This window comes from Dasypus novemcinctus, chromosome 24, assembly GCF_030445035.2.
Source record: "Dasypus novemcinctus isolate mDasNov1 chromosome 24, mDasNov1.1.hap2, whole genome shotgun sequence".
NCBI classification, from domain to species: domain Eukaryota; kingdom Metazoa; phylum Chordata; class Mammalia; order Cingulata; family Dasypodidae; genus Dasypus; species Dasypus novemcinctus.
In genome coordinates this window covers 36535020-36547672 of record NC_080696.1, presented here as the reverse complement: position 1 = coordinate 36547672, position 12653 = coordinate 36535020, and the positions used below count along the sequence as shown (strand labels likewise).

Here is a 12653-nt window from a genome sequence, read left to right as displayed (position 1 = left end):
CTCCTCTGTCATTCTCAGAATTTCCAAGACCTCTCCCTACCTGTCCCTCCATTTTCATGGATGACAAGTGCCCCACATGGTGGGTGGATCATGTGGACAATTTCCAGTAGGCCACAAGGCTGCCCTTCTCCATGCGTTCGGTTCTAACCATATCCTGTAGAACAAGCCAAAAGCATCTCCTGGATAGAAGTGGCCAGAACTCGAGAAGGTATGTGCGGCTGAGACACTGGCAGGGGCAGAAGAACAGAGGGTCAAGGCACAAAATGGGTGACTCAGACTTCAGACCCCTGCTCTGCTGTGAGTCCTGTTCTGGGTTCTGTCCTTGCTGCCTGATGTTTCGGGGGGAGCAATTTGGGCAAGTCCCTTAACATGCCTGAGCTGCACCGCACCCGTATGTCAAAAGTGGGTAACGTTCCCCTGGTCAAGCCTGACTCTGGGCCAGGAGCTGAGATTGTCCACCTGCTCATGCCAGAGCCCAGGAAACAGTGACACAGCAGCAGTGTATCCGTGGCTCCCGTGGTCTGAAGGATGTAAGAAAGGAGTGTGGCTGCCAGGTAGGGAGGGGTTCATGTTTGGCGTAAAGAGACTTTCTCAAAGACAGTGACGGATGTTGGAACAGCAGTAAATCTGCCTAAGACACTGATGAACACACTACAAAGGAGTAATGATAACAAATATTTAATATTTATAACTTAAACTAGGAAATAAAAATATCCATAAAATATATACACAATCAAAAAAGTTAAGAGAAAAACCCCGGAGGCAGTCTCGAGGGAAGGAAGAGAAGCCTCCTGTCCTTCCTTGGGCCCACACTGCGGAAGTGGAGCTTCAGCCTCCTGTGCTGCCTGGGCAGGCGCGACCTCCTCAGGTGACCGTTCTGTGCCGGGTGATGATGGAGCCGGTGCGGGCACTGAGCCCAGCCTCACATGTGGCCCTGCGGTTTTTCCTTCAAACATCTCAGAAGCGGAATGAGCAGGAGGGAGAGCTGGCCAGGCTGTGGCCGCTGGACCTGACCTTGGAGCTGGAAGAGAAGCAGTGTTCAGCATCATGACTGCCATGCCGGGTGCCGAATGGCACAAACTGTCCCCAAGCCTTTCAGAGGGAAAGGCCCCCACCCCCAGAGGAAACTCTCCCTTACAGAGGATGACTAGGTGACTCTTCTGAGGTTCTTCTTTCCCCTCAGCAGCCCTGAAGCCTCCCGCCCAGGTGCCCCCCAGGTCCTCAATCACCCTCACAAGCAATGACCCTGATACACAGTCTCAAGCTGCACGTGTGAAATTTGGGCCTGGCACTGCCCACCTGACCCCACGATGTTCACGTCTATTCTGCAAACCACAGCGCTGAGGATGGTAGAGACCGCGATGGGAAAGGTGTCTGCTGTGCAGCGTTCCAGCCAGGCGCCCCGGAAGCAGGAGATTTCACTGCAGAGATAATGGCGGGCAGCAGATCAGAAGTCGGGCCTTTTTCAACACTGTCCCTTTCAAAAGCACTCCTGTATGTGTGGGTGGAGAGCTCCTGTGACAGTCCCTGCCTGCCCTCTTGTCCCCACCCCACAGCCCATTCCTCCCTCATTGTCCTTTCAGTGCACGAATGTTAAGAGAGAGGGGACTTGAGAAAAGATTAAACCACTGGGTGTTCGTGCCCCATCATCTTCACAAGTCTCTCCTTCTTCAGGGGTCCTTGACACGTATCTGCCTCTCTCCCTACATGAACCGCAGGAATCTCGGTTCCAGCTGGGTAGCGATGGCCTGCGTCTCCTCTGCTGAGTGGGCTGAGCATTCACGAGTAGGTGCTCCCTAAAGACTGGTGGCTTGTGGACCTTCTACGGAGACTTCCCAGAGCCCTCACTGCCCCTCAAGCTGAGGCTCATGCAAGTGCGGGTGCGTCGTTCCCTGTGTGCGTGTGAGGCTCTCACCCCTACACTGTCCTCCTGGAGGCACGGGCACAGCCGAGCCACCCCTGCCTGTAGGGGAGTATCCTTGACTGATGACGCAGCCCAATGGGGAACAGGTTGCTCCCCACGTCTCCTGTCCTGGACCAGGTATCCTGGGTTAATTCAGGAATGGGGCAAGTTGAACCATGACGGGGTGAGGCAGGGAAGGTGGGAAGCATTAGATATGGGGGCCTAGTGACCTGAAGTGCCACTCCCACCACTACCCACACCCCACCGTTTTCATTCCAATGAAGACTGAGGAACCTTTTCTTTGTAACCTAGTGTCCACTCACATTTTTACTTGTGTCAGGCCTCTTCTATTCCCATCCACGACACGGATGTTTCTTTCACACCTACGGGGTGACATGAGGATGTCATTTCCCTCTGAACCCTTCCTGCTCATGAGGTCTAGAGTCACTGTCTGATTTTCTGAGTGGAATGGAAGCCCGATAGCCAGAGATTTTTCTTCTTTATTCCTGCAACTAGGCTAAATACAGAAATAGACCTGCACACAAAGACACCTGGGTATATTTTGTTGAGTCCCACCAGCACCTTCCTAGAAGTCAGAGTGGGCATGGAGCACTCCTCCCAGCCCGCTGCAAAATCTGCTCTGACTAGACTTCAGATCTTGACAGTGGATGACATCTCCAACATCTTGACAGAAAGAACATAGGACAGTTCACAGACAAAGTGTCTGTGAGGGCCGAGTCCTGTGCTTCCTATGAGGGAGGAAAAGTGAGAAGTTGTCTCCAAATCTCCAGTCCTCCAGCAGCACATTGCACTGGTTAGCACCGTGTCAGCACTTCTCATGGCATATCTCATTTATTCCACACAATAACCCTGTTAGCTCTGTCCTCTCAAGCCCTAGTCTCCCGTGAGCCACTTGAGGCTGAGGGCATTGAAGTGACACCCTAAGAAACATGCTAAAGTCTGGTGGAGTAGGGCCTGGTGGGGCAGGGTGCTCACCTGGTGACAGACAAGGCCTGCGGCCTGCAGGGGAAACGTCCAAATTTCCCCAGAAGCTGGCCACGCTCCTCCTGCCTTCTCTCCCTGGGCAACATCAGTTCTGGGCTGGTCTCCTCCATGGTCTCTGGAGGCTCATTTTCCCACTGGTATGTAGGCGTCATGGACAAAATAGGAACACGCAGTCAGAGTTTCTCTGTCTATCAGGAGGGTTGGGGATGGAGGTCAGATAAGGAAACCTCAAGATCTCAGGGAGTCCCACCCTGGGTGCGTGCATTCGATTACGAAGCAGGAAGCCTTCTCTTCTTCCTTTTGCTTTTAGAGAGTTTTTTTCTATGATCTGTTTATTTTTTGTAAAATGTTACATTAAAAAAATATAAGAGGTTCTCCTATAACCCCTACCCCCCTTAACCCACTCTTCCCACGTAAACAACCTCTTTCATCATTGTGGCACAGCCATTGCATTTGATGGATACATTTTTTTTCTTTTATTTTTTAAAAAAATATTACATTCAAAAAATATGAGGTCTCATTCAACCCCACCGCCCCCACCCACCGCTCCCCCCACAGCAACACTCTATCCCATCATCATGACACATCCATTGCACCTGGTAAGTACATTTCTGAGCATCGCTGCACCCCATAGTCAATGGTCCACATCATAGCCCACACTCTCCCATGTTCCATCCAGTGGGCCCTGGGGGGATCTACAATGTCCCATAGTTGTCCGTGAAGCACCACCCAGGACAACTCCACGTCCCAAAAACGCCTCCCCATCTCATCTCTTCCTCCCATTCCCCGTACCCAGAAGCCACGATGGCCACCCTTCCCACACCAATGCCACATTTTCTCTGTGGACATTGGATTGGTTGTGTCCATTGCACATCTATGTCAAGTGGGGACTTAGATTCCACATGGATACTGGATGCACTCTTCCTGCTTTCAGTTGGATACATTTTTGAGCACTGCTGCACCACGTGGATCAGTTTACATTGTGGTTTACACTCTCCGCCAGTCCGTTCAATGGGTTATGGAAGGATATATAATGTCCAGCATCTATCCCTGCAGTATCACATGTGACTACTCCAAGTCCCAAAAAACCTCCCATATCACATCTTCTTTCCTCTCCCTGCCCTTAGCAACTACCAGCTCATTCTATGGTGATCCCTCATTTTGCATATGGGTAAACACCTAGAAATTTCTGAATGGGAAAAAAAGACCCTGGCTTGACCAAGGATAAGAGCTGATGCCGCAGTGAAGAGAAATTCTAAATGGCCTTGAAAATGTTCATGGTAGATCCCCTTTTCACTGGAGAAATTGCACATACGACTTCATATCCCAGACAAGAGTTTCAAACCTTGTCACACACAAGGTTGTCAGATGGCAGGGAAGCAGCCTGGATTTTGGTCTTTAACTCCTTCAAGTATTCTGGCCCCAGCCATTTAAACTTTATATATGTGTAACCTTCGCCCAGGCTGTCCCATTCCCAGGAGTCTATTCTGGGTGAGCTGGAAACATTAGGATATTCAGGGATGTTCCCTTCAATCCTGTTGAAATGGCAAGAGGAAGGATTCCCACCAAGGCCCGAGGGAGGAAGAGGCTGACCCCTGTCCCTGTCCTATCCTATGAAGTGACGCAGCCCTGTCACCTGACCTGGAGGGTACTAGTGGTGAGCTCTGTGAGACGGCAGGATGCTGAGAAACATGCATCACAGTCTCATCCCCTCACCCTTTCTATGTAAAAACAACCCAGGAAACCTGATGATGAGTAAGGACAGAGATGGTGTGGAGGGACAATCTAGCTGACCTCAGGTGGGACTCCTGGCATTGGGAAGCACCTGAGGGCAGGTAGAGTAAACAAACAAACACATAACAAAAGCAAAGACCACCATGAAAGAACGTGAAGGGGAGTCATGACAAAGTCTCTTTTCTGCTATTCTGTCAAACACTGCGCCTGGTCAGGGCTGGGGCTGGGTGGTGGGCGTCGTGGCTGGGGCTGGGGCCTGGACGCCTCTGCTGGGACTGAGCACCAACAGCAGGAGTTCCCAGGAGGGCACCTGGTGTGCAGCTCAGGCAGCTTCTCTGTCCTGGAGCCCCCGTGACTGCCTAGAGCCTTGGGTGTGGGGACTGTCTGCTCCCATCTCACCTCCAGCCTGCTCTGGTCGATGTTGGTGGCATGATGCCCAGACTCCCAGGTCTGGGGCGAGAGGTCGATGACCTCCAGGTCCTTTTCTGTTCTGGTCTCGTGGGTAGAAACCTGCAAAGACAGGTCTGTCAACCAGGCCTGGAGGCAGCAGGGCCCAGCCTTACAGTCAATGGCAAGGGACAGCTCCATGGGTCAGGATCAACATTTGGGCAGAGGGATGCCAACCTATGTCCCCCATCATGCCCTGGTTGCCGTGGCCTGGAAGTGAACATGACAAGCCACCTGGCCTCCTCCCCCAACCCCCCTGCTTCTGCCCAGGGACGTCCTCACTCATGATCCTCCCCTGCACACACCACGCCAGAGTGGACGATCTGAGGCTGCCCAGGCAGGCCACAGGCTAGGCCTGGCCTCATCTCCTGCCCAGCCCCACGGCTTACCTCATGGCTCCTCCTAGGAAACGGCCACAGCCGGCGAGGCTGCGGGGTGAGCCGTCGATACTGTGGGGTGAGCCAACGCCGACAGCATCTGAGAAGCCTCTCACGACAGGGACTCCTGGCGCGGGAGTCTCGGGAAGCTCGGAGGCAGCAAGAGAACATCTTCCTCCCTCGAGTTTCTCTGCCCGAGTGAGCAGCTAGCGGCTGTCTCTAGAATGTGGGTGCCTGGTTACCAGGTTCCAAGTTCTGCTGGGCTCCAGCTTCAAGGAGGTGAGGTCACTTCCTGTGTCCCCTTCCCTGGGCCCCTTTCCTGGATAACAGCTCCTCAAGGGCCTCTGTGGGCTGCTGACTGCTCGCCATCCTCTCCCATGTCCTTTCCCAAGTGTGCTCAATGTCACCAGCACAGCGTCCAGGCTGCACTGCGGAGGCCTGGGGCCATCAGGAACCATCTGAGGGGAAGGAGCTGGGCTCACACCCACTCCTCTTGCCAGTTCTGTGACCCTGGATAAGTCAGCGTGACCCTCAGGGTCCCCTGGTCTCCCCTCCTCCACAAGAAGCCCAAGCTAGCTCCTCTTTCCCAGGGAAGGCCGCAGGTGAAGGGGAGCTGATGCCAAGAACCCCGAGGGCTGGTGTCACGTGCAGCCACTTCCAGAAGGGAGACAAGGGAGATGCACAAGAAGGGGGGAAGCAGCCTGGGTCATAACTCAGATCAGGGCAGAGTTCAGGGTTTATGATCATGGAAAGTCAGTTATTACTTTGTCCTCGTTTCTAAGTCCACAGCAGGAGAGTTTTGAAATTCAGTGAATATCGGAATTTGGCACCACTTGGGTATAAAATCCTCCAAAGTTTCTCATTCTATATTGTATCCTATCGATCGCTCCCATAAAATTTGTCTTTCCCAAGATCCCGGACTTGTGGTCTGGTGCCGTTTCCTGCTTTGTGCACCCCAGGTCCACACAGCCCCGACCCTTCAAGCCTGTATCTGCTTAGAAGGACCCCAGCGTGTGGAAAGTATTTTCCAGGGTCTCAGGGCACTGCACTTCATTGATGGAGAACCACAGCCAAGCATAGTTCTTGGGATCCCCTACTCTAAGTATTCCAATTTATAGACGAGGAAACTGAGGCTTCCTCTCCAATAGCCCCTCTAACAGGCAGGTTTCTCTAGGGAAACAATCAACAGGAGCTGTCTGTCAATAGTAAGAGATTTTATAAGAGTCTTTTAACTGACTGGGGGATACACATGTCGAGGTTCCACAGGCAGGTTGCAGACCAGGGGTTCTCATGAAAGTCCAATGAAGGTCCTTGAGGAATTTCCTGGGGACACTGGCTGTCCAAAGATGAGCTGGGAAATTCTCTCTGAATGCTGAAATCACTTCCCCTTTTAAGGCATTCAACCAGCAGTAAAAGCTTCACTCACTGCTGACAGCAATCCCCCTGATTGATGTTGATGTAATCAGCTATCTGTGCAGTAAAGTCACTCATGACTAAAGGCCATAGATGTACCTGTAGTACAATTAACCCAGTGCTCATTTGACCAAACAACTGGGCACAATCACCTGGCTGAGTGCATACATTAGCCTAACCATCACAGCCTCCATCCACACAGAGGCTCATCCTAGTTCCAGGTGCCCATGGTGGGGCAGGCAGGACACCAGCTGTCCTCTTCTGGTTGTCCTGGAGCTGACCAGGCCCAGCAGATCCCTGGGAATATCAGGCATCTCCCTACCCATCAACCTGGCATCTCCGCCGCCCTGTGCTGTGGGCAGTGGGCATGTTGTCAGGAGAATGATGGTACTGCCCCATGCAGAGCTGTCTCAACCTCCTACCTCTGTCCCCTTCTCACCTCTCTGATGCCAGCTCCTGCCCTGCCTCCCCCTTCATCGTCCCCACTGGTTACTTCCTGTGTGTGCACGTATGTATTTGTACTTGTGAATGAAATTTAGGATTTTCAGAAGAAAATCGCTTCAGTGGGCAGGAGCAGGTAGGGGTTCCACAGGATTAGGGACTCTCACTTCCAAAGCAAACCCCACGGGAATGGCTGAGCCCGGCTGAGGCGGCCAGTTGATTCCAAGTCTTCTAGACTATGCCTAATTTTTCTAACTGTGCACAGGCATTTGGGCCTGGACTGGTTTAGGGGTGCTCGAGGAGGACAGTCAGGCTCCCCTGCCTGGGTATGGGTGGGGGTGCTGTGCTAGGGGTACACTGGCACGGGGCTAACCTAACAGGCAAATGCAGAAGGCACTGCACGGGACACATGGGTCATGCTGAAAGCTGGGCACCCACACGGGCCCCACAAGGGACAGAGGACAGTCCATGGACTGGGCCCCCTTTGCCAGGCACAGTCAGTGCCCAGGGGCTCTGCCCCAACACTTGCCTTGCTCACCCGCACTGTAGGCGCCTGTTCTTTTTCTTCCACTCAGGACTGAACCCATGCCAGTCTATACTCATCTTAATTCATTTACTTTCATCTGCAATGACTCTATTTCCAAATACTTCCACATTCTGGTAAACCAGCATTAGGACTTCAGCATATCTTTGTGGGGACAGATTTCAACCCATAACAGCTGATGATATGCAGGAGGAGGGAAGCTTAAATCTTGCCATGTGCTGCCCTTTGAAAATGGGTCCTGAATTAATGCTGATATTTCTAGTCTAGCTGAGTTATGTTTTAACCTTCCTCTAAGATTGGAGTGCTGAGGTCTCTGGCTGTGACGTGCCACATGATGTGATCACACGCCGTCATGTTTAGAGGAAAGACCTAAGGCATTAGAGTTGGGATGAACTCCGCCCTGTCACCTCTGCCATCTCCCCCTCCCTCCTGCTGTTGCTGCCCAGGGGCCTCCCTCTCCTTCCTTGCAAACAGCAGGCATTCTCCTATTGAAAGTTGTGACTCATGCTGACGGGAATGCTCTCCCTTCAAATAGGTACTTGTCTCCCTCCTTCCCCACTTTGGAACAAATGCTACCTTCTGAAAATAACTGGGGTGAGAGATAAAAACAACAATTCAAAATGTAATGGAAGAGGGGTCCCGGCCGCTCCCCGGGGACAGTGGTGGTTTCCCGGCGCTGTGGTCCCACGACTGAACCCGGTGCAACGCGGGGACATGGCCTGGGTGCCATGGATGCCTTCGTGCGTTTCACCAACCAGACCCAGGGCCGGGACCGACTCTTCAGAGCCACTCAATACACAGGCATGTTGCTTAGATATTTGTTAGAGCCTAAAGCTGGCAAAGAGAAGGTGGTAATGAAGCTCAAAAATCTGGAGTCCAGTGTGAGCACTGGCCATAAATGGTTCAGACTAGGCAATGTGGTCCATGCCGTCCAGGCGACTCAGCATAGCTGTCAGGCCACCGACCTGGTATCCTGCTTATGCCTAACACTAGCCAACCTGAACCGTGCGATTTACTTCACCTGTGACACCGTCCTCTGGGTGAGGAGCGTGGGGCTCTCCTCTGGCATCAGGAAAGAGAAATGGCGAATGTGGGCTGCCCGCCACTACTACTATTCTCTCCTGCTGACCCTGGCCAGGGATCTGTATGAAATCTCCCTGCAAATGGAAAAGGTTGTACATGACAGGGCAAAAAGGGAGAAATCACCCTCCCAGAATCCTCTTGGGTACAACGTGGCTGACGAAGAAACAGACTGGCTTCAGTCCCTTCTCCTTCTCTTATTCCGCCCTCTGAAGACACAGCCTCCCTTGCTCCTCGACACGGTGAAGAACCTCTGTGATGTCCTGAACCCTTCGGATCAGCTGGGGCTCTGTAAGTCCAATCCTGGCATCATCGGACTGGGAGGTCTCGTGTCCTCTATCGCGGGCATCATCACTGTGGCATGTCCTCAGATGAAGCTCAGGACCCGCTAAGGTGCTTTTAGGCTGAGGACTACCACCTGCTTTAAAAGATCACCTCTTAGTGAAATGGACATTGGCATTAATCACAGACCTGTCATACTGTGCTTACGGACTTGTTCACATGAGCATTTAATGACCTGTGACCTGAGCAGAAGTGGGGCCAAGAAGGGGGGAGAAAGAGTGTGAAGATTTCTGTGTATTTTGGGGGGAAATTGGAGGAATTTCTGACTTTCTGAATAGTTTCCCTTCCTTTAATATTTACTGAGCATCTCTTATGCATATAGTAGAAGCTTAGTGTTTGTCAAATGAATAAAAATTGACAGAGACCCAATCAGACTAATAACTAGAGACTTAAAACAGCACACTCAGATCTATTAGAGACTCCCTTTTTTCTCTGATCAGTTATTCCCCTCCTCCTGCACAGAAGTCAGTGGCAGGATGGAGGAGAGCTGGGCTTGCAGCCTCTTCACTTGCACACCTGTCCTTGATCTGTCCAGACGCAGAATCAGAAAAGTACCAGGCACCATCATGTTATAGAGAATGACTGTAAGGGGGGACCTTTATAGCAACCAGGCAAAATCAGAAGCAGACAGAAGGGATTTGAAGTAAACCGAATGTGGATGGCCTAATAAGAAAAGGATAACTGAGGCTGAGAAAGTTGAAATGATTTACATTCAAGACCAGGACCTCATTCCTCTGATTCTCAATCCAGTGTTCCTTCCATGACGTATCAGAGCCCTCTTGCTTGAGTCGAAGTGTAAGACTCCAGAATCCTGTGCTTTTTGCTTCTTACCTTCCGTTGGTCAGTAATTTGCAATCTGGTCTATGAAAATTAAAGCCATATAGATTTACTAGCTAGATTATTTTGTTTAAAATTCTATAATGCTAGATTAGTTTGCATCAAAATTTACACAGTTAAAAATTTCAGGGTCCTCGGAAAGCCTTAGCCCCTCGGGACACGGTCCCTGGCCCGGGCTGCCTGGGGGAGGGCACAGCACTGGGCAGGGAGGAGGTGCTGGTGCTCCCTGAGGCCACTGAGCCTGGAGGGGCAGGGTGGGCAGCCGGGGTGGCTGGGTGAGCGCCTTGGCCGCGGCGTCGCAGTGGCCGTCCCATTAACCCTCCACCCCGTGCACACACACACATTTCATGAATGCGCTGTGAGTAGAGGAGAGCCACAATCTTCTGTGATAAGACTTTCATATTTATAGGATGGTTGGCAGAGGTAGAAAAGAGCAGCAAGGGATCCATGAAGAGGACCATGGAATATTGAGTTAATGCCATTTACTCACGTTCCTACTTCCTGACGTGGGTGCTAGGTTCTCATTTGTGATTTCCGATCCTTTTCATGAAGAGAAGTGGGGTGGAGAAATAGGATGCCTCCACGTAGGGGGCTAACGTCAGGCCTGCCAGGGACACCATCTCACTCACCTGAATGGAAATGAGACAAGAAATGTGCACTAAATAAATTAAATTTCCCATAAATGTGATTGAGATTCTTAAAAGCTAGACTGAGGTTCTTGGTTCTCTATTTTTCAAATTATCCACCAAGACAAGGGATTTGCGAAAGAACATTGTGGGAATTTTAAGAGAAATGAAAGATGCTAGATCAGGGCAAATAAAAAGTTAAAATAACTATTTTTTTTACCTAGTCTAGATTCTCTACTGTAATACAGATTAATTTTGTCTAATAAATTTTTAAACAGAATTGATTCCATGTATCTGTGAATGTGTTCTGAAGAGTTCAAAGAAAGCAATTCACATTAGGGAAATGCAAACCAAAACCACAATGAAAAGATGTACTATGTTGATGATGGGGGGTGGGTATGGAAAGAGTGTGCCAAATGTACACCATAGACCATGGTTGGGGGTAATAGTCTGATGATATTATCTCATAATCTGTAAAAATATTCCACCACGATATGGTGTGTTGGTGAAGGGGTGTTGTGTGGGAATTCTTCACGTGTGCTTGATTGTTTTCTAGGTTCACAACTTCTATAATAAAAATATATATTTTAAAAAAGTAACAGGGTGGGTTGGGGGAAAAATATACCAAATAGAAGATATGGACTATAGTTAGAAGTAATGTTTTAACACTGTTCTTTCATAATTTGTAACAAATGTTTCACAGCAATGCAAGGTGGTGGTGGTGGGGTGATGTATGGGACCCCTGTATGAGGTTATGCTTGTTTTGTAAGTTCACAATTTTTACTATATACTTATCATTTGTGTATGTTTATATATGAATGATACAATTCAATAAAATTAAAAAACAGAAAAAAAAATGTAATGGAAGAAACTAAGGCACAAAGCAGGCCCCTGCTCTTAGTAGTCATTCACGAGAGGTGGGTATCCAGAAAGGATGCACCCAGGGCCAAGGGTACATGACCCCCCACTGCCCCGGATACTCATGTACCTGTCACCTTTGTCAACTATGCAAATGTAGTGCAGATCACAGCAGGACCCACATGAAACAAAGGCACTTAAGGAGTCAGTGGAGAGATACTACTAGGACATTCAGGAAGGCAACTTCAGAAAGTGAAGGTCAGCTCTTAAGGCCAGTGTGCGCCCTGACTGGCAGCCACTCCCACAGAAAACATTCCCTCTGAGAATGTCCCGCCTCTGACTTGTGGCCGATAGGCTTCTGGGTATGTCAGCCATAACCATCCAAAATGGGTGATCTGACAGCTGGTGAACAGATGCCCAGCGCGGAGAAGCCATTGCTGGTTTCTGAGTGATTTGTGTCCCCCGCGTAGGGGAGCCCCACGCGCAAGGAGTGCGCCCGTAAGGAGAGTCGCCCCGCGCGAAAGAAAGCGCAGCCTGCCCAGGAATGGCGCCGCCCGCACGGAGAGCTGACACAGCAAGATGACACAGCAAAACCAGACACAGATTCCGGGTGCTGCTGACACAAGCGGGCACTGAAGAACACACAGCGAATGGACGCAGAGAGCAGACAACTGGTGGGGGGGCAGGGAAGGGGAGAGAAATAAATAAAAATAAATATTTCTTAAAAAAAAAAATACACCCGTGGGTTATCTTAGTGCTCTAGAGATCAGAATTGCAAAATGGGCTGGCAGGGCTGCCTTCCCTTTGGAAGTCCTGAAAGAGAATCCACGTGCTGCCCTTTCCATCTTCCAGAGGCCGCCCACCTGCCTGGACTCGTGGCCCCTTCCTCATCTTCCAGCGCCGCAGCCCCCCTCGGCGTCCCACCTCCCAGCTCCTCCCCTCACTCTCCTCCTGCTTCCCTCTCACGCCTCCTGTGGCGAGGACCCACCCGGATAATCCAGGAGAAGCTCCTTGACTCACCATCTTTAATGTAACCTGCAGACTCC

The 12653-nt window shown here is 50.8% G+C and overlaps 1 protein-coding gene and 1 pseudogene across 3 annotated transcripts in view; one reads left to right on the top strand and one right to left on the bottom strand.

The window, feature by feature from the left end:
* Nucleotides 1-662: 662 nt before the first annotated feature.
* Nucleotides 663-12653, bottom strand: part of LOC131275767 (uncharacterized) — a 58647-nt gene continuing 46656 nt past the window's right edge. For 2 of the 3 annotated variants that reach the window (XM_058286922.2, XM_071211644.1), the window contains 6 exons: nt 5479-5924; nt 5042-5152; nt 2900-3042; nt 2227-2286; nt 1300-1421; nt 663-1021 (listed from right to left, as the gene is read on the bottom strand). In XM_058286922.2, coding sequence (XP_058142905.1) covers nt 693-1021; nt 1300-1421; nt 2227-2286; nt 2900-3042; nt 5042-5152; nt 5479-5637 — 924 coding nt within the window. In that variant the 5' untranslated portion in view covers nt 5638-5924 and the 3' untranslated portion in view covers nt 663-692. The remainder of the gene's footprint in view (nt 1022-1299; nt 1422-2226; nt 2287-2899; nt 3043-5041; nt 5153-5478; nt 5925-12653) is intronic. The other variant, XM_071211645.1, reaches the window with a different exon arrangement.
* LOC131275768 (peroxisomal membrane protein 11A pseudogene) lies at nt 8593-9336 on the top strand (annotated as a pseudogene).